Source organism: Coloeus monedula (genome assembly GCF_965178545.1).
Source record: "Coloeus monedula genome assembly, chromosome: 5".
In the NCBI taxonomy this organism is placed as follows: Eukaryota; Metazoa; Chordata; class Aves; order Passeriformes; family Corvidae; genus Coloeus; species Coloeus monedula.
In genome coordinates this window covers 24,386,329-24,412,968 of record NC_138785.1, presented here as the reverse complement: position 1 = coordinate 24,412,968, position 26,640 = coordinate 24,386,329, and the positions used below count along the sequence as shown (strand labels likewise).

At 34.8% G+C, this 26,640-nt stretch overlaps 1 protein-coding gene across 2 annotated transcripts in view; it reads right to left on the bottom strand.

Annotated features, from left to right (window-relative positions):
- FSTL5 (follistatin like 5) overlaps positions 1-26,640 on the bottom strand; it is a gene marked incomplete at both ends in the record, with an annotated part of 250,145 nt that overhangs the window by 84,664 nt on the left and 138,841 nt on the right. For both annotated transcript variants that reach the window (XM_082281448.1, XM_082281449.1), the window contains one exon: positions 4,095-4,261. In XM_082281448.1, coding sequence (XP_082137574.1) covers positions 4,095-4,261 — 167 coding nt within the window. The remainder of the gene's footprint in view (positions 1-4,094; positions 4,262-26,640) is intronic.

The following is a 26,640-nucleotide window of genomic DNA, read 5'->3' as shown; positions in this document are numbered from 1 at the left end:
TTTGTAGAACATTTTTAAATGCACCACTTAAACACAAATTTCTGTTATCATCCTTTGAAAGTATTTCTTAATATTTCTTTAAAATGTCTTAGAGTATACAAGACATTAGTCATTATCAAGACTCATTTTTAGCCACTCCACAGTTGACAGCTTTAGAGATATATCTTGTACACTTTCAGTAGAGGAGTAGAGTATTTAAAAAACAAAAATAACATAAATTGAACTATCAATTTCGGTTTAGACCTGGATTCCTTTCCTTCTTGTTGCATTTTTCCATTTGACAAAACACTAGGACATTATATTGTTCTGAATTTTCCCCTCCTCAAAGCAAATAGCTTAATTCATATTGAGACCTGGATAGTTGCAAAAGCTGAATTTCTAATTATGAGCACTTGCTATGATTTACAAAATCCCATTGTCACTACTGCTTTGTCTGACTGGTTTCCTATACATGTGCTGACTTCCAGTTATGTTGATCTTTGATGCATTTTACTGAAAAAAACCCATAACCCTATCTTCCCAGGCCAGTGTTGGCCTTGTTATTTTTAGAAAATGTACTGCCCTTTACACAATATTATTAGTCTTGAGATGCACAGATGTGGTTCTTGTATAACTGAGTAAATTAAGAATTCCCAGAGTTAGGCAAACATCACTGTAGTTTAAATATAGCCATAGTAAAACCTGGAGTACCTGTCTCTAGGGACATCTTATATTATACAAGGAGTATAGAATCTAGAAATAAATTGAGAGAGATCAAATCTGTGAAAACAGTGAAACATAAAATAAATTTTGAAGAAAAGAAGGTCTGGGGACGAATCTAACTCAGTGTCTTTCTGTCCATTCTTTTGTTGTTTCTTTTTTAAATCCAGACACCATTCATTATTTCTTCCTCTCTATTTTACAGATTAATATTCCACATATATATATATTTGAGCTCTATTAATTTTAGTGCCTCACTCTGTGGATATTGAATCTGACCTCTTTCTGTATCTGAATCGCAACTAAACTGTTTATATTAAGGGACTAAACTGTAATATAATTTTTGCTTAAAAAGAATTCCAAACATTCCTGATTGTTTACAATTTTCTTAAGCTAACATACAAATGATGAATATGGTCATCCTCAGAATTATGCACTCCTGTCACTGGAAGCTTTTACTCCTTTAAAAAGTCTTACTGTACCTGTACACAAAACGAAGGCACCAACATAACCCTAGCATTCAGGTAACATTTTGCAGACCCTTTTTTTAATGTTTGTGGGTTGTTAACCCAATACACTATCACACATTCCTCCTCTCCTATTAAATATAAATTAATCTGGCCAATTCTAGCGATTTCAACATTTCTTTGAATGTCTGATCACCACTGTGATCTCACTTCAAAGTGGGCATCTCACAAGTTTTCAAAATTCAACACTCAACTCTCTTCTAGCTGTGTTAAGTATTTTGGAAATGTGTTCTGGCTAACAGCCATGCTCCCATCCAGCTGCTCTCTCACTCACTCCTTCTCCACTCCCCACAGTAGGACAGGGGCAGAAAATAAGAGAAACGTGAATGAGAAAGCTCATGGGTTCAGACAAACACTGGGAGATTGCTTAGTAAGTACCATGGTGGGCAAGAACAGCCTTGATCTTGGGAAATTTAGAAATTTAGAGAATTGCCTCCCTCGAACTGCTGGCCACTCCTCTTTTGATGCAGCCCAGGATGCAGTTGGCCTTCTAGACTGCAAGCACACACTGCTGGTTCATGTCCAGCTCTCACCCATAAGAGTCTTTCTCATCTGCTCTCAATGACTTCTCCCAGTCCGTACTTGTATCTGGGATTGCCCTGACCCAGGTGCAACACCTTGCACTTGGACTCATTGAACCTCATGAGGTTCCTCTGGGTCCACTTATCAGATTTGTCCAGGTCCCCCTGGATGGCATCCCATCTTTCTGATGTGTCAAATGCACCACTCAGCTGTATGTCACGTGCAAACTTGCTGAAGGTGCACACGATCACACTGTCTGTGTCACTGATAGAGATGTTGAAGAGCACCACTCCCAAGACAGATCCCTGAGAGGCACCTCTTGTTCACTGGCCTCCACTTAGACACAATAACACAGAGTTGTTGACCATAACCTCTGGCTCCATCCATCCATCCATCCATCCATCCATCCATCCATCCATCCATCCATCCATCTCCAATTTGGAGAGAAGGATGTTGCATGGTACCAAACTGAAGGCCCTGCAGAAGTCTGGATAGGTAATATCTGTTGATCTTTCCTTGTCAACAACTGTCATCATAGAAGGTCACCAGACTGGTCAGGCAAGTGATCAAGTCCTTCAAGATAAACCTGCTCCAATGGGGATGTTTTGGATAACTGCTTCACCAAGGAGTACCTTCTGCTCCTCCAGCCTTAGACTTACCTCTGCTGCTTCTTGCTTTTTTGTTCTCTAATCTCTCTCTCTCTCTCCCTGGGCTTTTATGCCCTTTTTTGAATTTTCTTTCAGAGATGCCAAGAGTGTGTCTGAGTAGCTGCCCTGCCGACGGTCCCTTGGGACTGGCTGCATACAGCACGGGACACCCCCTGTCCTTTTCCCTGAGAGCCACACCTGTGGCCCCTGCTGCCAATTTCTGGGCACCTGCACCGAGCACAAGAACTTTCTCTGCTTGGTTTTTGTTGTTTTGGTTTTTGTTTGGCTTTTTTTATACTCAAAATGTATGTATCAAGCTTAGAAAACACTTGCTCTTTTATGTCTGCAAAAAAAGCCAACTGAACCCTTCAGTCTGAAGCTGAGCTGTTAGCTTCATCACTTGCATTCATCATTTCCCTTTTATTTCTGCACGTACAGATGCATCTTGCTGTTTCTATCTAGGGCTCATGCCAGCTATTACACTTAGAATTGATTAGTAAGAACTCCAAATAATGGTTTGGAACATCATGAATATTTACAGAAAGGTAACAAATATTGCAGACAGGATCTTGTGAACATGGGCAAGACACTTTTCAGTGTCAGTCATATGATTAATATCAAACTAACAAAAGCAATTGTTATTGAACAGAGAACTTTTCAGATGATGTTGGGTTTATCCTAAGCCTCTCAAGAGACTTAAAGCCACCACTCAAGCAAGATGAGCTTTCAAGCTTTGAAACTGTCCTTTATCTTACAAAGCACCACTGTGAGGAAGCTCAGTTTACTAACAGAACTAACAAAACCAGAAATCAAAGAGAGATTATGTGTGGCAACAATTTCCACCTTAAAAATAAAACATTCATAAAAAAAAGAAATAAAAATAGACAAACTAGGTATTTGATTGTGGCAATATCCCACACACACAACAGTGCAGGTGATTTCAGACTCACTTGGGCTAGACAGACAACACAACTCCCGATGCAACAATTTGTCCACATTTAGAACTTTGCTAACATAAAATGGCCAAAACAAAGAAAGCATACCCAGAAGCATACAAAATACAAACGAAAGCCTATTTTTAGTTATGCCAGAAGATGTAATTCTAATTATCTTTTTCTATTTTCCTCTGTATTTTTAGGTCATAGCACTGTTAGGTGGCAAAAACTTGCCTTCCTGACAAAAATATTTATAAAATATACCAATATTCTGTGTTTCATTCTTTGAGAGGTACCAGATAACTGCTGAATATTTGGAGGAATGGGCAAAACAAATGATTTTATTATGAAATACTTATTTTGGAAAAATATATATTTCTATTGAACTATTATAAAAGAAGATTATTATTATGATGTTTGTACATGAAAATGTTCATGTCCCAGATTTCTCTTTTCTTTTAAATATTTGAAGACTGTGCAATCCTGAATGTCTAATGCTGAGTCTATTTTGGGCTGCAATCTAGTCCTCATGTGCTTCTTTTGCTATATTTATTTTTTAAATGATTGGTCTGTGAAACATATTTTCTCTATATTTAACAGGGGTTCAAATACACAGCAAATAAAAACAGATGGAGTTTGCTGCATATCATTTCCATTTCTTTTCTTTGAAACAGCAGAAGTATGTTGCTTGTTATGCATCACTTTTCTATTATTTATGAGAGGTTTTGATAAAAAGCTGTTAAAAAGAACTTTCTGTTACTTACACTGATATCTTCCAAATCCAAGCTGTTCAGAATGACATTGTTCCTCTTCCAGATGATGGGAGGTCTCAGGGTTCCCTGGATGGCACAACTTAAGACAGCACTCTGTCCCACTGTTGCTGCAGTGGTGCTTATTTTTTGATCTTCAGGCAGACTCAGCTGAATTACATCTGTAAAAAACATATTGTTTGTAAGATCAATTAGCAGGCAGTTTCATGAACCTAATCAGCATGAACTTTTTGTATATTGGTAATTCAAGTATTTTAGCTGGAACAAAAGTAAAAAGAACTTCCAAAAACCCCAGTAAGTTCAGAGTATTTCATATAAAGGTCAGTGTGACATTTCAATTAAATTGACTGACAAGTATCAGCCTGTAAGAAGCAGCATTTAACACGAAAGTGAATTCCAGAGGCACACCTGACTGTGTATCCAAAATCAGACACCGGAAGTTATCTGACAGTTAAGGTAGGTGCAGTGGACAAGTCAGAACTTTTATTCTATTTTTTTTCGGGCTAACTAACTGCTCATCATTAGTCAATCTTTAAAAAAATCTTACAAAATTTAGACATATGTGATAGGAGTCCAGACCTTGAATCTTTCTCTGTTCATATATGTATTAAAAAGCTCCAGTATTAACAGAAGGCTAATTCACTTCTATGTCCAGAACTCATTTGGACACTTGCCTAGAAAAGAGTGATACACATCAAACTGACAACATTGCATACTCTTCCCTCTTGTGTAATTGCTTTAAGTTACAGGCTGATCAGCTGAGAGTTAGCTTTTCACCTGGGGTGGGCCTAACTAAAAATAACCTATTAAAATTCTAGACTTGTAAGGATTTTGTCATATTAGACAAAAGAACTATATAGGAACTGAAGATCATCCAAATAACAATTTTTCCACTCAGCTGCTAAAGCATGAAAAATCTCCACGTTTTTTATCTTTCATTCTTCAAGTAAACTACAAAAGGCATCCTGCGTCTATTCACCTTTAATTATGAAAATACTTTCAAATAAGAGACACATTAACTCTTTCATTATAGGAAAGAAGGAATCTGTAACAAAGTTAAGATCTTCTATAGGTTCCTTTTAGCCTCACAAAAGCAATACTTTGTAATTAACATTTCCCCCCCTCCTCCTTCCACCCTTCCCAGCATTAGAAAAGCATGATAGCATCCTCAGGAAAGTAAGCTTAGCTTTTCAATAATTAAATTAAATCCTTTAAAAATATGATTAAGAATAATAATTTTATACTTAGTTCCAAAGAAAGGCCCCTTGATTCTTCCCTCTTTCAGAAAAAGTGCACTCTATGACTCAAAATGTAAGTGATAGTGCCCACCAGACGGGCCCAAATGAGACCGACCTTTTTGAACTAGATGCAATACCTGACACAATGCCTTACATGAAGGAAATGTACTAATGACTCTTCTGCTGTTTACTGTACTTTTAAAAATCTACTGCACTCTCAGAAGCACTTCATGTTCCATGCTACAGGAGATGGTTCTTCAGTGACACTACCTTGCAGACTTACTGAGATGTAACTGCTACTGAACGATTCAAAACTTCTGGTAGCCAACAAATAGTACACATATTTTGCTTCTTTACTCAAGAGAAGATCTCAAAAGTGAGATAAATATTCTGATATTTCATTTATAAATTTATATTTCCTGTATTTTTCAAAGTCACTATTCAATTTAGGAAAGGCATGAAGGAGGTATCAATGAAATCAGCTGGTGTAGGGCTGTCTATGAAAACTGCTAACCTTCACATGGTAAACTGACACAGGCAATTTAAATTCTACAAGATTTCACAGTCTTTTTTCACTTAACTTCAGTATTACTATGGATGCTTACATAAACAAGGGCAGTCACTCTTACAGATGTTTATAATTTTAATTAGAGGATGACACTAGAAAATAGAGCCTCTATCAAATATAAAACTTTACATTTCCTAAATGAGCAAAGATGATGTTCTGAAACCAAAATGAGAGACTATCATTTTGTTGACACCAAGAGTTCAAATGTTTTTTTTCAAACTGCCTTGCTTTTAATAGTAATGATAACCTTATCATAAAAATAATTAAGATAATGATGTTAATAACAACAACAATAATAATAATATAGGATGATAATACTAGTTTTGCCAGAGAAACTCCCAAAGAATTTCTGAAAAAATTCTGAATTATTTTTGATATGCCATTTGCAATTTTTATCTCATGACTATATTGTAACAAAAGGGCCAAATGCAGAATTTTAAAATATGAAGAAACAGTTGTACTACCTGGAACTAGTCAACTCAGTGATGTTACACATATCTTAGCAGTTATGAGAAAAACCCTATTCTAATAGATGCTAGAATCATTGCTTTCCTGCAAAATACTGAATATTTATGCAAAAACCATCATATATTATAAAACTATATATATTTATATTATTATTTAATAGGAAAAAAGGTATGTAAGTTACATTATAGCTTATTTTCTTGAGAGGAAACTATAGCACATATTTTCTTCTTATTGGGGGGAAAAAAAGTTACCACCCAACCCAAAAAGCACTAAGCTTACAGGGCAGTACCTGGTGCAGAATCTTTGTCAGGTAACTCCCTGAAAATTCCTGTCCATTAACTGTCTGCAACCACAGTGAAAGAGGCAAACACTGCTGGGGGTGGAAGGGTGTGGTGTGTACAAAAAGCTGTCAGGTGCAGAAAGCAGAACTGGTGTCACAGTTCAGGCACTATGACATTCCTTCGGAAATACTGGCCAGGAATTAAATGATGCATTTAGCATCTCTTATTTTCTCCTTGAAAGAAATAAACCTGGTTCTGAGAGCAAATAATTTTTAGACAGATACTGATGTCATGTCATTAAGAGATATTCCTGACCAGGATGACTCCTAGCTTTCCCTCCATGTTGCATTTGTAGATCAATAATAATTGTTTGAAGTTTAGTCACACACGTTTTGTTCATTTAACGTTAAATGAAAAAGCAGAGTAAAGGTTTAGAAAATTTGGAAGTAAAATTAATTCTGTTTACTGACACCATCACCAAGCAAAAAAGCAAATGTGGGTATTGTTGGTTACAGAGCAGTAATATTTTAAGTAGCCAGCAGACACTACCTTTTACAGCTTGCTATTTTTAGAAGCGTGAATCCTCTACTATGGTGTACCATATTAATGAGTTTGTTTGTAACTCCTCCAGATGCAGTATCAATCTGACACGCATCCCTGGTTCTTAATTATAAAAGTTACTGGATACACGCTTTCAGATAAAGGAGAGAAATGCAAACAACAACAACAAAAAAATCGAAACCAAAACAACCCAAATGTTTAAATAAAAGCTAGAAGCATAGTTAAGAGATGAAGACAACAGACAATGTAAAAATATCTGGTTGGAAATAAAATAAAGCTATTATAAAATAGGACAAAAGGAGTGAAAGCAGAGTAAATATTAACTATTGGGAAGACATTTTAGAACTTTAACATTGACCAGGAAAAAGGAACTCTTACTGAAGAGGTTCAAAAATATCAAAGATTTTAAACAACAAAGCAAAACCAAAACCAACCAACCAACCAATAAACCCCAAACAAGTAAACCAAATCAAAACTAATCATTTAAATGTAAGATATTCCTGCACTGGTTGAGGAATGTGTGTTAGATGGTTGAAAGGGTTTGATAAATTCCCCGTCTGCTGAAGCCATTCTGCAAACTTCCCTACCCTTCATCCTGCTTTATGGTCCTGAGCCAAGTTCTTCTGGCTCTTCCCAACTTGTTTTTGTTACTGAAGTTACTACTGTATTTGATCCAGCTTGAATTTATCCCTCTTGAAAACAAGTGAAAGAAAACTGTACACAATATTTAGGATTAATTAAGTGGAATATATCAACTAATCCATATCTTTTCCTGAAAGACTTTGGTCAAAATGTCTGTAGAATGCAATTGCCATTTTCACACAGATCTCATCTGGTTTCTCAGAGTTGCCCTGTAAATGACAAGTTCACACAATCTTCTTCTACTCTGCTCTTTCCAGTAGATTACTTCTCAGTAATTATACTGAAGTATAATTTCTTACCATTAACCAAGTATAAGAACTTGTACTTTGTAACATTAATTTTCATATCACTTTTACTGTGCCAGGCTTTAAGGTTATCCAATTCCAATCTTTAAATAAGTTTGCTTCCCAGGTGGTCTTTGGAGAGCTTCAATAACTCCTTCTCAAAGTGGTATTTTCCTGTTTCACTGAACCCATATCATCTCCCTTTCATCCAGGTCCTTGTTCATTTTATCACTACTAACTCCCAGGATTTTAGTTGACTAAACAGATTCTAATGTGTAAACATCCCAAGTACTTTACTGAAAATTATGAAAGCACTTTTTTTTTCATTGCTTCTCTTTAGTTATCTAGAATCTATTCTATAGACCTACTTTTGCTTATCCTTCAGGTAAAATTAGATGAAATTACGAATAGTTCTTCTATTACAATTTTCTAAGTACTTTCTAATATAAATATCTTTCTGATGTCTTTCAAAATATCTTCAGAACTTACTGAAATCCAATGCAACATGACATCACTCCAACTGAATCAAGAAATACTGCAAATGATGATCAATTAGATTAGAATGTAAGCACTTGAATTTTCTCAGTTTGACCAAAATGTAGTAAGTAAATTGAGAAAGGCAGGAAAAAGGAGTTTTCAAAGTTGACATGTTGCAAAACTATTACAACAGCAATACAGATAAACAAATAATGGAACCCTATTTTAGCATGTTTTTTTCAAGAGTCATACATCTTGGGTTGCCATTCTTACTATGAGTTAAGCTTTATCAATATTCTTCAAAGTCAACAGATAAAATTATATCATTGTACTTTTAAAACAGAGAGGGGCGGTAGGGCTCTGCTAGGAAAAAAAAAGATAGTAACAGCTGTACAGTGCTTTGACCAACAATTCTGTTTTCTTAATCCTAACTACATTGGGTTGATGTGCATAATGTGGAACAGTTTGATGCTCTAAATTTAGCACGTTTAGGGGAAGAGTTGTTACACTTGGATTTGAGCTTTCTGAAGAAGTTAAAGAATAAATAGTAAAAGCAGGGCTATTTCAGTTCTTTTCCTATACATGAAAAAAATCCAATCTCCAACTCCTTTGATGGCACAAAATAGCCTGTAGGGGACTGTACACAATCATAAAATTCATTTGTGGTCTTAGAATACCAAATCAGGCTACTGATTTGGAAGAGAAGCACTGAAGTACATGAAATTTAGTGAGGCTAAGTTCCTTACTGCATCTTAAGGATGAGCAAAGAAAAACCACAATATCACTCTGAATAAAAGGTTTTAAAAGCTAAAAAGTATGAGATGTTGTATTTGTAGTCTGTGTATCACTTCATAATTGATTATCTTGTTAAAGTGAGGAAGGGAGGAAGTTCTTACTCAACTGGAGACTGCCTTGGTTAATTTAATTCCATTAACAAATGTGCAATTTGAACCTTCTCATTTGCTTCCATAAGTTCTGTGTATTTATTCAAAGCAGCCACAAAACTCTTCTGAGTCTAAACTAATGAACATTATACCAAATGATACCCGCTTTTTAAAATTAAGACAACATCAAGGCTGTATTTATTTTGTCTGCCTTTTTCAAACCTAATTTAGATTAAAACAACTTTTAAAACCAAGCAAAAAGCCTTTTGTCCATGAACTCTGTACTTAATGTATAACATTACTGGGTGGCTTGAATTAGCTGAAAGGCAGCTAGGTAATGTGCCTTTTACTCTTCTGGCATTGCTCCCACTTTCCTTGAATTGACACAACAAAAGCTTTTTCATCAGTGTCATTTTGCTGTTCTTTTACAGCAATTTTAAAATCAGCACACATCACCATTAGCATGACTAATTTTGTCATTATCTGCTGTATATTCTGCTTTGAACTTGTTGTAAACATATTATTCACATATTTAGTAAAATGTTTCAGTATGAAAAGTAACAGAACATGGCTCATGAGTGTCTGTTGCTAGGATCTTATGCCAGCAAATAAGTCTTTCTGTTCCCAAAATCCATTTAAAAGCACACACACTAACAAGCTGGGGAAAAAAAAAAAAAAAAGAAAAAGCATAAATAACTTTTGCATGATTCCTTAATGTTTTAGCTGCCAAGCTTGGATTAAAATTCAGGCAATACTGTTGTTACAAAAAATCTGAAAGCTCTTAACATTATAATTATCACTTATTTTGTCTTTTCTGACAAGAGACTTGAAAAACACTTTTTGTTGAAAATATAATACTGTAATAGCTCCTGTTTTTAGGAAGTCCTGTAGAAACCAATTACATCAGAAAATTATCAGAAAACATGAAAGAAAACACAGTAATTTCTGCATTTTTTTATAGTACTAGTCAATGAAAAGAATAGAGAGTGATTCATTGGTTGTCCTAGGAAACCTTTATTTTATGGGAGAACTTAAAGCTTCTCTGAAAGACAAATGTGAAGCTAACACCCCAAGGTTTCTGTTTCCTCTCACAAGAATAGAGTATATTTTATTCAAATACCTAGAAACATTAAGAGTGCTTCATGTTTTAACAGTACAAAGGATAAAGTAGAATATATCAGCTGACCTCTTGCTTCAGTGAATTTAGCATCAAATTCTTTTATTACTGAAACAGCTTTCATCTTTGATTTTTTAGGACCAAAAATTACTAAAGAAGCAAATACCTTTAAAGAAAATTCTTACAAATAATTTGAAATAAATAAAATTACTAAATAAATTATAGATGATTATATTTATGAAAATTTTATAGATGTATGTACTTAGAAAGTGCTTACCACTGAAGCAAAGTCTATGTTACTTAATGGTTCTTTGAAGTAACAAGAATTGTAGACTGTGACTGTTAAGAAGTAGCTGAAGGACTTTTGGATTAATAGGCTGCAAGTACATTTGTCAGGAGAGAAACAGTGGAGTGATGATAAGCAGTTTTATCAACTCTGTCCCCTCCAGCAGAGAAAAATTCAAATCAATGATTAGAAATTCTTTGGAAAGCATCTGAAATCAAGCAAAACCCAAAATAATTTTGCTCCATGATTTGTAGGCTATAGAATACTACATGCAGCTCTGTGTCCTCTGTAAGGTAGGTAAAAGCTCAGAGGAAAGACAAGAGTGATCAAGGTACGGAGCAGTTTAAATATATATTAAAAAAAAGATAGGCATGAATTTTTATTAAAAAAAACCCTAATGATGCAGAGATCTTTGACAGAAGCCAATAAATTCATGGATATCATGGAAATGCTGGGAAAGCATTTCCACGACAGCACAATAGCTTATTGTTTCTTCTAACACCAGAAAGCCATCAAAAAAACTGAGGGGCCAGGTTCAAAATGAAGGACAGCAGTTTGAAGTGATATATCTGAAAAAAATCTTTTCCAAAGGTTACTGTAGATTCCAGAAGCTTACATGTGCAGATTACAGAAACACTTGGGACAAATTATAATGATACTATCCTTACACTTCTCCAGACATCAACTCAAGTTCATGGTTGAAAGAAAGCATTGGAATGGCTGGACCTGGGACCAATACAGTTGGTTTTACTGTGTTAAGGCATATTTCTTAATTTTACATGGAAATCACCCAGGAAAGGGGTGCTCAAAGCTTCTTTAACTGTTATTTCATTTAGTAAATAAAGGGAACATAATTTAAGGTACTTTAACATTTTGAATGAAACAAGTAAATCAACGGCAATACACTTGAATTAATAATCATTGTATATTACCTCTTGAAAATAATTTTGCCCCTCTGATATTTTTAACTGATTTTTACATGATTTCCTCTGAATGTCTTCGCTCACATATTACATACGTTTTAATTTTAAAAAAAATATTATTAATGGCAACTATCATTAAAATTAGCAATTATCACTTTTTGTTTATTTCAAATTCACAAACTGATTAAGCTAAAAAAAAAAATTCCAAGCTCATTATACATGTGTTTTAAATTTAATTCTTACTTTAGTTAAATGAATTTCACTTCCTTTGTCCATTGACTCAAACACCTCCTCAAGACCCTGTGTTTCACACAAATGTGCACAAAATCTATATGCATTTGTTTTTGCCTTATATTCCTGTATCTGTACTACAGGAATACTGAGCATGTTTTGAAAAGTATCACTACTATATTTGTTTAGGATATTTACAACAGTGCAGATAAAGGGTTCACCCTACAGACTATGTTGTTTTGAGAACCCTGGGAAGTTGCATTCAATTGTCCTGAAAACTTTTCCAGCCTAAGGGAAGACCCAGGCCAAGAAAGGTAACTCCTGATCTCTACAGCTTCAAAGTCCTCTGTTGCAAGGGAAATCAGTAATCTACTCCCATAATGTCGACAGCCTGTTTCTCACAGGCGATTTATTAGGCATAAGCAAAACAATCCAAAATTTGCATATCCTGACTGAAAGACTAGTTCTTTCTCCTCATGAAATGCTTCTATGCATTTAAGTCTCTTGAAGAGACAGTAAACGAAGTGGCAAATAATAAGGCTCTCTCCCTCCTGTCTCTACAGTCATCTCAGCAGACAGAAACTGCCTGCCCAACCTTAACATATCCTCTCAGTATGTTCTGAAACTGATTTCATGCACCATTCAGTGAATCCTAAGGGAAATTTCAAAGTTATTTTGATGCATGTTACTGGAATTGCTGATCTGAAAGTAGTCAGATATGGTACCCTAGGTTTATGTGTATATATAAACTTGCAACTTTTATAGATTCAATATTCCAAGTTAGACAACAATATATTTCTAGCCTATAAAGTTGCTGCAATAGTTAATTATAAATTGTGTTTAGAAAATAATCTCAGAGTAAATGTAAATATTTTTCAGATAACCTATTCCCATTTTTAGACTTAGATCCCATTTTAAAGGCTACACTTAAGATTAGTAAGATACAGTTAAAACACTTGTACATAAAAAAATATTTCCAAAATAACAGAAACCACAACAGCCCAGAAGATATGATAAGTTCTCTCAAATAAAATGATACATTACTATTTAAGAAAATATGCCAAATTACCTATTCCAATTACACCTGTCCTTATATGTGATATCACACCCACAGCAATGACCATTTGTATGGACACATATGAATAATGACTGTGCATCAATAGCATCTCAACGTTTTCTGATACATTTTCTTAAACACAGTTGTTCTTGCAGCAATCGTTACTTTTTAAAAATCTATGAAAAATGTTCTTTTTGTTTCTTTTATTTTAAGATAAGAGGAGAGCATATGCTAAAAATGACCTGTGCAAAAATAATGCAATCTAGTGGATCACAGAGCAGTATTAGCATGGGAACTTCAAATGAGATACATTAGAATTTAAAAAAAACCTCATAGACTTGCAACAAATTTTATCATTTAGTGTTCAACATGTTACACTTATGTGTAACTTATATCCATTGTAAATTCAACAGAGAGTATGTGCCTTTGTTCAGAACATGGAGAATAAGATGACTCTCCACAACAACACTGACATTGTCACTAAAAAATACTGTCTTTGCTTGAGTTTTAGATGTTTTCTTTTAAAACAGAAAAATAATTCTCGCTATACATGTGTGTTTTTAATAAGAACTGTTGCAGTATTGGACTGTGTCAATTTTTAAGAATAAGAGCAGAAAGCATATCAGGTATTTATGCAACGTTGATGGGATGTTAAATTTTGTCTCGGCACTCTTTTATGGCATCTCAGTGCTTAGTTTTCCAAAGTTAGTATTTTTAGATGCACAAAGCTGAACTTCAAGTCTTCCAAAAACTGCTGTGCTGAGTCTTTGCAACAGTGGTGAGAAAGGTATTTAAGGTGTACAAAAGAGGAAAAAATTGCAGAAGAGAGGGGGGAAAGGCACGTAAGAAAGATAGTTATTGAAAAAATTTTGGAAGTTATTTAGGTTGAATGAAATTTTCCATTTCATTATTAACATGACCTATCCTGTTTCTTCTTGAGAAGGAGCATCGTTCATTTTTGCCAAATGTAATGCACCATTTCCAAAACACCTCTCTAGTTTTGCTGATAACATCATATTAACACCAGCTTATGCATACCACCAAGTTTCTGAAAAGCTTCAATTTCATACTTCTGTGCTTGCTGTCAGCTTCTGTACATTTCACCAACTCCTCTGGGACATATTTCTGGGCATTAGAAATTACCTACACCAAAAATACATATTTTAAAATATATTTGAACAATTTTTATTGTAGATTCTGGAAATGCTGACTATTATAGCAACTGATCAGATAAGACAAGGTAAAGAAAGATATGACTGCTTTCTACAGTCACTGTAAATGTATTCTTTAAATTTTAAAGCCCTAAGATGGGTATGCCTTTCATCTTGCATCACAGGCATATATGTGATTGCACAGATATAACTGTCTTCAAAATATGATTATATTTAGTTAGTAAGGGAGAAAATATTGAAGAAAAAGTCTTTATTTTCCTTGTTTTCTTACTTATGTTTCTTCAATTAAGTATCAGTGTGAGTTTATTTCAAAAAATTATTCATAACATTGCATTTATTCATTTGAGGTTTGGGTTATTTATAAATGTAGTAGCTTGCTTTTCAGTTTTGGAATGACATAGACAGAAACAAGTACTACAAAGAGATTATTTGGCTGAAGAGAACACTGAATGTTCCTCTGATGTACCAGAATCTGTAATGAGTGGCAACAAAAACTTCACAGAATAGTGAGGAAGAAACATCATGAGGCCGGATTAAGCTACAGATTTCCAAAATTGGGATGTACTTGCAGCTGTGAGCAGCCTGAGCAAGGCTTCTAAATAGCTCAACTAAAGTGGAATTCACCAAGGTGGATAAAACTCTTTAAACCAGGATACTTTTCCCCATGGAAATGCTTAAAAAGTACTTATCATTTCATGCCATCTGTTCCTCTCATAAGACAAAATTATTACTTTTCAATAATAGCTTCAAAAACATCTCTCTTCAGGTAAAAAAGAAAGAATATATGAAAATGACACTTCATAGAAAGAAAACCATGAGGTTGACACCCAATGACTTCAGTGTTTATCTGCAAATCAATAAGCACACATTTATATGTGTACACAACCTCACAAGAGATTGTTATATTCAAAATCAGTATTTTGGCAGCTCCTATGATTTACTTCCATTTAAAAACTGTTAATAAATCTTTGCTTTTTCTTCTAGATGCTTTTCCAGCTACACAGAATCTCAGATGCATTCAGTATAGTCTTTGCTTTTTTCTTTCCCTCCCTCCACCCTTTCATTTCATGTCTTCGTATTCTCATCTTTTATTTCTCCCCAGTCCTACTTCCCCTTTTGTTTCTCTACCTTACTGCTCATGTCCACTGATCCTGTAAGTTCTTCTTGTCCTGTCTCAAATACATTCAGATATAGTATTTATGCAATAGCTCTGGAGACTGAAGTAAGCATCAGCTGGGTTTCATTACGTCTGGAACTGACTTACTTGGCTTCATCACTGGGTAAGGTGAGGGGAGGAGGGTTCATGGCTACCTTGTGGCTTGGCAGCACAACTTAGTGCACCAACCCATTAGAGTTTGCAGGTATGCACCCTTACCACTTCCTGCCTGAATTCTGGGAAAGATGTGTCTGTTCCCAAATGTACATCATCTCCTGTATGGCAAGGTGGGAGACACAAACATGTTTGTCATGTTCTAGTAAGTATGCTAGTCTGGACAACAGGGAGATCGTGATAGTGAGCACGTTATTTTTCATCCAACAATTTATCTCAGATATTTTGTTCAGATTTAGATCATAATCCAAACAGCAATACACCCTTTACAAGATACTACCAGAGTATAACTTGCTGTCAGAATAGGAGTGTATACAATTAAATACAGAAATATTAACCAGATTGTCTTCTATTCCTACTGACTTTTCAGTTTGTTCCAAGAAAAGGAGAAATCTGTTTTCAAAACACTGATCACAAATGTAGATTTTAGGCAATATAAATTGATACTAGAAACTACTCAGACTTTTCCACTGGTGTATCAAATACTTAACAATATTTGTGATTATGTCTCTCCATGTATATCCTGTAGAAGTCATCTGCTATGGACCCAGCCACCATGGGTCACCGTGTCTTTTAAACCTCTATAAAGCAAAGATGCTACAAACCACTTCTTACATCGCTCTTTTTAGATTTTCCTGTATAGATTTTTGACAAGACCTGGAACAGTATTCAGCTGTCTACAGTGTCAAGTCCTGTCATCTCTGGAACACTTCCTCAGCTGAAACAGGAGCTTTCCCACCATCCCATCCAAGACTGTGCAGTTTCACAGTTTATCTTCTCAGTCATGCACAGAACATGCCGATGCATATGCAGATGTGTAGATTTAAACTTTAAAATAAAGTTTGTTTCACAAAGTTTTATAAAATCAAACTTAGTCTCACTTCCCCCCTATTCCATATCACTCTTTTCTTGACAATCCCTCAGAATCTGGACTTATGGTGGTGAGCCATCTCATCAGGCTTCACATATGGGAAGATACAACTTCTAGAATATAAAAATTCCTACTGAATGTCTGCTGATAAATGCCTGATGTAGAAAAATGCTTCTGGCTGGTAACACTTTTCATGAAGAATGGTTGAAGACAAATGACAAAAGGAAAGGGGGTGTGTTGGAATATGGTACACACACAAGGCTGGGACACAAACACAGTGAGACACATAACACATAGATTAAAGTTGCTGTCTAAGCTCCAAATGTAGTCTGAATTAGAACATCAAGCAGAATCCAGACCTCTAGAAGAAGAATCCATGATCTATTGCAGTAACACAGCTTTATAATAAAGCCACCCTAATCAGATAAAAAAAAATCTGTCAGAACACAAGTATCCTGCAACTGATAAATGGTCAACAGCAAATGCACAAAGAAGAAAGCACCTGGCAAGCATATAGTGATAATACTGTTTTAGCACCCATCGACACAGTATTGCCAGGCCAGAGGCAGTTTATGGTGGTGACACTAGCATAATGACTCAGAAGAGTCAATTATCCTGCAAGAAAAGGAATACAGACTAGCATTAGCTTGCTTGTTAGCTAAAGAATTCCACTGCTTTAATCTGAGGAATCCCTTAGTTTGGAATGGGGGGGGAGTATTTTTCCAGGAGGAACAAGGAAAATAAAGTCCTGTCATCATGTTTTTACACTAAGGTGACGTTAAAGAAGAAAAAAAAAAACCAAAAAACCCCAACCAACCAACAAAAGAAAAATCCCAAATCAAATCACCAAAATGACTATATTTTTTCTTATAAGAAAAAAGATTTTTAAAAATGTAAATCTCAGATAATATGACTCCTAAACTAAAAACTCTTGAGTTGTTCAAATCTATGAAAATAATATTGAATATTATGCTTTAAATCTGAAAAATGTACACTTTTTTTTTTATTGACAGAGATTAAAACTGCTGTCAGAGGAAATTAATAGTAGTAATTATGATGACCACACATTTAATCCAAAGATACAAGCACAAAGTTAAAGGATGAAGCTTTGGTACATGTCTATCTTCTCACACACATAGAAAGTTTACTTATGAACAACTTAATTATAAAATGTAAGTGAAATAAAGACAGGATTTTCCATGGTGAAATAGGAAATTAATAACCCCTTGGAAGTTCTATACAAAATTTAGACAACTGAATCAGAATTTGTATTAAATCAAAAAATGGAAAGCTTTTCTACAATGTATTTCATTTCAATGATCTTGATTTCCACAGACACTCCACCCCCTGCAAACTGTAACATATGTTTTATTATGGATTCCAAGTTCTACACCCAGTCGAAGTGTCAGTTTCTTTGCTTCCCTCAAGTTGATTCCACTCACTTCCCTGGGCTTACACCAAAATATGCAGCTTGTTTCAGCTATTCCACAACTCCCATCTAACTGTTGGTTGTCTACTAAGAAGTTCACCTGAGATTGTATATGTCCCCGAAGTCCTCTTTTTCCCACCTTCACTGGACATCACCATTTGCATTAGTTTTCTCATCTTTCTGAGCGGGAGATTTTCCCTAGGTCCCCTGCTACTCATCTGGAAGACAGAAGACCAGATATTCTCCACAAACCATATCAGCAGAGAAAGTTAAACTAAAATTCTGCCAAAAATTCAGCCACTACAAAATCAGCTTGTCTATCCTTAATCTCACTTTTGATCTAATTCTGGGATGGATGAGGAAAACAATTTATGGACAAAAGACCTGGTTTTAAAGACAGTTTTTAATAACAGACTATATTCATTTTCTACTTTGGGTACTTTCAACAGCTTTTAATTTTCAGGAGCGTACAAAGCTCCAGCTGTTGTGAAAGCTGCTGATTAGGGAGCATAAACTACTGACAAGAGACTTTCTTTTCTTAACCTTCACAAATGTCTCTGTCCTAACTTTGCCCTTACTATATTCTATTCTTACTATGTTCTATATGAATGAGATATAATTGAATTTCATGAAGTAAATATAGTTCTAGGTAAACAATAATAGGGTTAAAAGGTGATGTTGAAAAAAGCCAAGAATGAAACACTCCCACCTTCAGGACTAATTCAACTCTAAAAGATACCTCACACTGACATTTTATTATCAACTATATTCATGGACTTAACCACTGATAGCACTTTTCTTTAAAACATCTGTAAAACCTTAAGATAGATACAAATAATAAACCGTGATGACTGACTACTTTCAAACAAAGATATTTCAGTTTGAAGAATGCACAAAAGGTTTATAATACCAATAAACATAAGGGAGGATTATACACTACATTTTCTAAATCCTCACAGGAAATCTAATGAAAAATAAGGCTAATTGTGATTCATTATAAGACCCATCATAAATATTTGGCACATCACTAGCACAAGGCTCACCCAGTACTGGAAATTAGAAATGACAAAAAAGGAATGTCATAAAGTTGAAAATAATATTTTTCATTAAAACTGTGGCACACATAAGTATTCATGAATGGTGTTATATGATAAAAGTACATGGTAATTTTTTGAACTCTGAATAAATCCATTCAAATTATGCACCCTGTGATGATGGCAAATTCAAATACAGAGACTGGTAAAGAATGAATGATAATTTTCTAAAAAAAATTTTAAAATACAATGTTAACAAATTTGCAAGCTGTAAAGACAGATACACAATGTTAAACATCAGAGGACTTCCCAGAGAAGTGAAAAAGCTGTATTTATTTAAGTGTATGTATTTAAGTGTGGGGAATACTTAGCAGACTATACACATGAATTTAAGCCTGAACTGGTTTCTATTATGAAATGATGAGCAATATGGTTAATAGAACAGTAGAGAACATCATTTACTCTAACCAGGCTTTGGTTCAGTCACTCAGAGCACTGCTGAACCCCAGGTAGGGAGGTGTGGATAGCACGAGCGAACTGCAAGTATCTTACCCTGCCTTCAGGCTCAAAGGGTCAGCATTTCACAGACTAAAGGTCAGCTTACTACAAGTGGTTTCAATACTGTTTAACATTTTCGTTAAGGACTTGGATGACAAGACAGAACGGACCCTCAGAAATCTTGCAGCTGTCACCAAATTCACAGGATCAAGAAGCAGATTTCTACAAGATTGCCCTTCAGAGGGAACTTTATACACAGAACGAATGGGCTGACAAACTGTGAAATTCTACCAAGACAAATGTAAAGTCTTGCACTTGGGACAGAGTAAGTCCATGTAAAAATACAGGGATTCACCTGGCTAGAAATCAGCTTTGCAGACAAGGATTCAGGTAGACCCCAACTGGAACATGAATAAAGGAGCTTGGCCAAATGCCTGCAAGAATTCCCCTCTAACACGTTTTGTGATTCAATGATCCCAGCTACGAAGTAGTCTGTGAAAAATCTGAATTACTAATGCCAGTGGTTAGGGTTGCAAAAGGCAAAGGTGATCCAGTCCATGCAGCCCAGATGGATTTCTGAAAAGCTCTTAACAGTATCGCTCAAGTGTTCATCAAGAGCTTTGAAGGGAGAGCTACATGTTTTACAAACTCTGCCAGCATGACTTCATGTCTCAGTGTGAGTCTAGGGAGCAGTAATACTGACATCAGATAGTAGATGCATGGCAAGTGAGCCAAAAAAAGGTTAAACTGTTCGTGTTCAACAGGCCTAGCTTCCCAACATGATACTGTTCTTTATCTAGATACCATTTCATTTGTTCAAAGTACAGCTTCAGTTTACTCCAGTTTCAACTAAGACTACCCAGAACCTCTGGGGCTGCATCCTTTTCCTGAACATGAGGAATATGCAATCCTGTCCAGCTAAACAATAAATCTAAATTGAATAAACTACTAGTCTAATGCATTGCACTACTTAGGAGCTTTGATTCAAAAGCAAAGACAATTTTTCCACTTAAAAACATGCATTTGTTTACCATTAGTTTTCTCTTTTTTCTTATTGTAATTACCTGTCTTGCTCACTAAACACCTTTCAGCACCAATAAAAAAAGACACAGAAGTTTTAACAGACAAAAGCTATTTTTGCACTATACTTATGATTCATTCTCCATTCTCTTCATCAAATGAAACAGAACACCAAGGCATATGTGCGAAGATGATTAAAATTTCATAATGCAGTAACAAAAAGTCAAGTAAAGTTGAGCCAAACTTCTCTTAATATCTTAATTGAATGACTTGAATTATAAATTATATTAAAAAGAGGAGATCAATAAAAATACCACCATCTAGCACTAGTGAAAGCCCAGCTACATGGGCTTAAATCTCCAGAGTATATGAATCTCCGAATTGATTAAGAAACTGGAGACCTAAGAGCTGCCACAGCCTCTTGTCTTTCTACAAGCATTATTAACTATTTCTGCCAGGGACTCCCCAGTTATTTGGTGTCAGCCAAGAGAAATGACCACGGATCGTGTCTTTCAGATTCAGGTTCTGAGGGAGCAGTTGTCAATTATAAACTCTTCTGCATCTTTTTGTTTAGCCAATTTCTTTCACTCTATCCATCACTGTATCAAACTGCTTCCTTGTGTATTTTGTCTCTTCAGCAACTCTTGCTACCAGTGCTATCATCATTTACCTACTTTCTAGTTGCTGTCAGTGAAATCAATTGAAATTAAAGGTGTCTCACCAAGTAACACATGACCTCAGAAAAATTTACTAGTCAAATGCTCAAAGTGGGTCCACTGTGGAGTATAAAGATATCCAAAATGTCTTGTTTAGTTAGAAGAAGTCACCTTTCCTGCTGGAGATTGCTGTGGATTAGGTCATGTAAACTATGTGTTGAACTCAACTTTTTTTCATCTAAAGTAGTTAAAGCTAACTCAGATATTTTTAATTAACTTGCAGCGTAAATATTCAGTGCTTGACTTATACATTATCCAAAACGCAATGAGTTTTTGCAGTTCCTTTCTTCTATGGGATCTACTAAATCATAGGGAAGCAGAAGACATAATACCTCAAATATTATTAAATCTCTCTCTCTGTGAGCCAGAAAAATTTGCTTCAAAGACAAAAATTCCATCATTGTAGAAGTATGGTATATTCCAAAGCACCAATATTTCTTCTGATCTGAGAGAATGTTCCTATTTTGTTTTTCAGTTCAACAATTGAATAGCTAAAATGAATCTCAAAACATCTGCAAATTTAAAGCACCCTTTTGCAATGAACCCATAATGATGAACAAATTAAAAAATCCTAACACTATATTATTCAAAAAATGTAGGCACAGAACAAAAATTTGTTATGAGCTATACTTTTACTTTCTATTGCAATATATATATATATATATGGCAATAACTTAATAAAAATGGTATTTGGGTAAGAACAGCCAGTAATGTGCATTAGGAATAAAACATAATTAAAAAGACATCTAGCCCATTACTCCTTAAAATGTTTTTTTTTTTCTCTTGAAAAGAAATTTCACAGGAAATGAAGTTCGGTGTTAAACACAGCTTTCTTATCCAGAGAACACAGAAGTGTTAATTCACTGAAGTAACAGTGATAATTGGTTTTGACCTTATTTATTGTAGAATATGTTGCTGAATTAGTCTAAACAAAACCAGGAGTTTATGCAAAAATCAATTTCTGTACGCTTGTTGTATTTGCACATGACTAGTTCAAGTAAAACCATTTTATCTAAATGCTAGGAGTTAGCATAAATATTTTCAAGTAATTTTACTAGTATAGATCCAAATTTAATGCTCCTGTTTATTGCAAATACAGATGATGAACACCAACACTGCACACTTGCTGTTGCCTAAAATGAAACATTTAAAATGCTTCAATCTATGAAGTATTTCTGGAGCTAATCAATAATGAAATGGGAATTTTAAGAGGAGAGTTGGCAGCCCTGGTAATTCACAGTTTTACGCATGAAGCTCTCAGTTTATAAATGTAATAATTTGCCAATTTTATTTATTGTGTACCTTCATTTCACTTTCAAATTTCAAGGCTTTTTTTCCAGAATGGTAATAGAATTTCTAAACATTTAAGATCACTGGACCTGTCCTGAATTTTATATAATAACCCAATTTTGTAAAAACCATCTCCTCATCCAGTTCTGTCAGGAGAACGAGAGGACAGTATTCTAAAATAGTAATTCAGGATTAAATTAGCTGAACTGCGAATGTGGTTAAAAAGCCTAAAGCATAGCAGAACTACCATATTTCTGCATAAAAAGAAGGGGTCCATGCAACTGTTCTTCAATAGTTCCCTGAAATCCTCAGACTAGAGTTATGAATCAGCTCCTCACAGGAATCTTTAACATAGAAATAAGCAGAAATGGAAGCAGCTTTAGTATGAAAGAGATTCTGAAAAAATCCATCAACTGGCTGAAGTGTGTATTCACATTTAGAGGGGAAAAAGAAAGCAAGAAGAACTCAAGGCAGGCTCTGTTACCTGACTGTACAGAGGCTTCTAATTTTTGCTATTCACTGAGGAGAGTTTTACTTCTCTTATGAACAGGGGGTGTTTGTGCAAAGGATCAAGACTTCACGTTGAGCTCAGTGACATATTCTGAGAAAAGGACTGTGGATACTCTGCTCTCAGCTTTGCATCTGGTATGTTTCCCCAAGACTAAAGCAGGCAATGGGCTATGCATCTAAGAAGACCAGCACAAAGGTTAAAGGACAACCTAAAGACAGATTGGATTAAGCTGTGACTCTTATCACTTCAGTCCTGTAAAATATAGTCCTACTCACAGTATTTTCTACCCTTTCACAGACACCAGATTTTGGAATCTGTTGGCAGCTCTCTTATGAAGAAAAGTTACCAGCAGAGTTGCACCTGGACCTCCACTGAAACTCATATTGTTCAACATCATCCACGAGAAGGGGAAAGAATATGAAAATTTTTCTGGGATAGGATTTCTGGAGAATAGCTAATCAGGTAGTTTAGGTAGCAAACATAAAAGCTGATTTGCTTAAAGACCTTACTTATGATATTGGCATGCCATGCCAAATTCAATATACTTAATTCAGTATTGGAAGTATTGCATGAAGGAAAAAATGCCAAACGTTGTTTACAGAATGACAGGCTCTCAACTAGTTAGCATTGCTCAGGTATGAGACCTTTATAGTATACTTTGCAGTTTTAGGAAAACATCTACTCAGTCCTGACAATATGACAATAAAAGGAATTATTAGGTTAAGACTGGTACTCAGAAAAAAAATTCCTATGGCACTGTATAAATCCATGTTACATGAGGAACTTGACTGTTTGCTTTCTGTCCCTCCCTCTGTAAAAAAAACTTACAGTAAAACTTGAAAAAGAACAGAGAAACACAAAAAGGATGACCAAAGATGTGGGAGGTGTTCCATACAAGCAGCTATTAAATGACATGGGGATTTCAGAATGGAAAAGAGATGACTACAAAGGTATGTCAGGAACGTAAGAAAAAAATGCAACACAACTGTTTCAGAGAAAAGAAATATGGAAAAACTGTTCATGGTTTCTTATCATACAAAACTTAATAAACTAAACAGGAGGTGGGCACAATGAAAAAAAAAAAAGATAGCACTTGTATCCAGGACACATTATATTGTGTCTCTGAAACAGAATACTGTAGATGCTAATTCCACACGGGTCCAAAAAGTAATCAAATCTATGAGTGAGGCATCCATCAAGAGCTATTAAAGAGAGGCAGTCTCTGAGAAAAAAAATCACTAAAGAGGAGAAAATACTTTAGAAGAAACTTACATGCTTTCGCTTCTTCAGCAATCTTCCCTAAGCACTCTTAGAACAAACATACTGCACTATATGTACATTTGCTCTAACTCAGAAAAGTTAACATGTATATGTTGTTACTCAAAGTAGACATTAACTCGACAATTCATGAGCAAGAACACAACATTAATCTTTGTTTAGCATCAAATATTTTTTAAACAGCCTACTCAGCAAGTTTTAAAACACTATTAAAATTCCCTCCAACAAATACATCTCTACCACATGTCTTGGTTGGGAAGAATTATAATCATAATGCAAAACAAATTTTTTAAATATGACACTTTCTCCAAACATTTATTCATGCCAGAGTGGCAAACAGATTACTTGTTGGATCCCTACCATCTTAGGCAATCACATTCCCAATTCTTACACTAAATAACTACATAAAGAAGGCTTATGTGGTTTTGCTCTCCTCTAGATTTTCACTATTTTGCATCTTTTTTAAAATCTCTTTTGACACAATATTGCACTATGTAAACCTCTGCTTCACAGCCTTTGTATGACACCTTCTTTTTTACTATAGTCAAAATTGCATTTCCATATAAATCACTTGCTAACCTACTTAAGATAAGATTTGACACTTTGCTAGCACGATCTGTTTTGAAAACCAGCTTGAGAATCTACTGACAATTTAATTCTGTATGTAACACAGCCACAGGGATATTTCGTTAACCTGTTTCCTCATGTTCTTTGGTAGAAAATGTTCAGGTTTTCTTGTTGGAGATTGGGGAGAAGACTGGGGTTTTGTACTTGTTCGGATTTTTTTAATATCCAACCACATCTATAATACATTTGGAAAATTGCACAGATGTTTTTAGGCTGTTGATAGTATCACAGAATCATTTAGGTTGAAAAAGATCTAAAAAATCATTATGCCAAATTTTAACCCAGCACTGATGAGTCCACACTAAACCATGTCCCTAAGTGTCCCATCTACACATCTCAGATAATACTCATCCAACTAAATGAGGGCTGCAGTCACCAGAGGGAGTGGAGTCAGACAATTTCATCTATTTCATGATAGACAATTTCATCAAATATATGCAACCCATACCCACATAAATATTCCTACTGAATTCAGCTCACATGTAACTCTTTAATGAATACATAAACAATTATTATATGCAATTATGAGATGCTTATTTCTGAAGATTTAGAAAGCCAGGAGTGATGAGAAGCAATTAGTCTCACAGTTTACAATATCACAGACCACTAAAATAGCTTTAACTACAGTACTTGATATTCTTTCTGCCCTAACCATACAGTTGTCAATATTTATACCAAGTTTTAGCAGCTTAAATTCTGGCATGACACACTCAACCCTATACACATACGAGTATTTTTAGCAGTGACAGTATATTAGAAGCTACTTAAAAACACTGAGAGATCTGTGCTATACAAACCAGGCAACTGCTTGATAACAAGAGACTAAGACTTAGTGAAATAAAATTTAAAACCCAAACAAAACAAAATAAAAGAAAGAAGATTTTTTCATGTATATCCTCAACATATCAAGCACTTCTATCACTACAGGATTAAATAGATCCTAATTCCCCAAATTAAAATAACAACATGTAAATTATATTTTCCTTCATTCAATATATAACCTCAGAAAATGAAGTTAAATACTAGTCAGAAACAACAATTTATCATGCTGGAATCCTTTTATCCAAGCACTTTGTGAATGCACTTTTAAAACAATCAGCGTTTTCTAATAAATGTACTAGCAACTGTTACAAAGTAGACCAATAAGATTAATAGATGAGTTAAAGAACAATATTCTGCCTTAAAAAAGAAACCCTTAACATATTTTTTGAAGTGAATGGATTTTCAAATGCTTTTGGGATGATAAGATCAATTTATTTTCATTAAACTGTAATAATTTCACAATTTTAATATTGAAAATTAATTTACCCATATTTTCTTTGACATATTGAATATTTCCTTCACTGTATACTTCAGTTAGCCAAAAATACATATCTAATAGGATAGTTTTAAACTGCAAAAGTATACAACACAAAAAACCCCTCACACTATGGAATAACTATATTAAAGAGAAAAAATATACCAAACTCAAAAGCTATGGTGAAATGCTAGAATAAATCTTTTAACTGTCCTATTATTTTGAGAAATTAAGTTAGGAATGAAATTTCCGGAAGTAAGAAAACTTTACTGGAACCTGATCCACCACGAACAATGAAATGAACTAAAAGGTTTCTTCTTCAATATATTTCTTTGCATTGCAGGTATTTTTGAGCCAATTTCTTCTTACTGTATGTTATTTGAGGGCATTCAACAAAAAAATTTCCCAGTGCAATGTAATGCACTTCTCTTTAAGGTCTAGTGAGAAAAG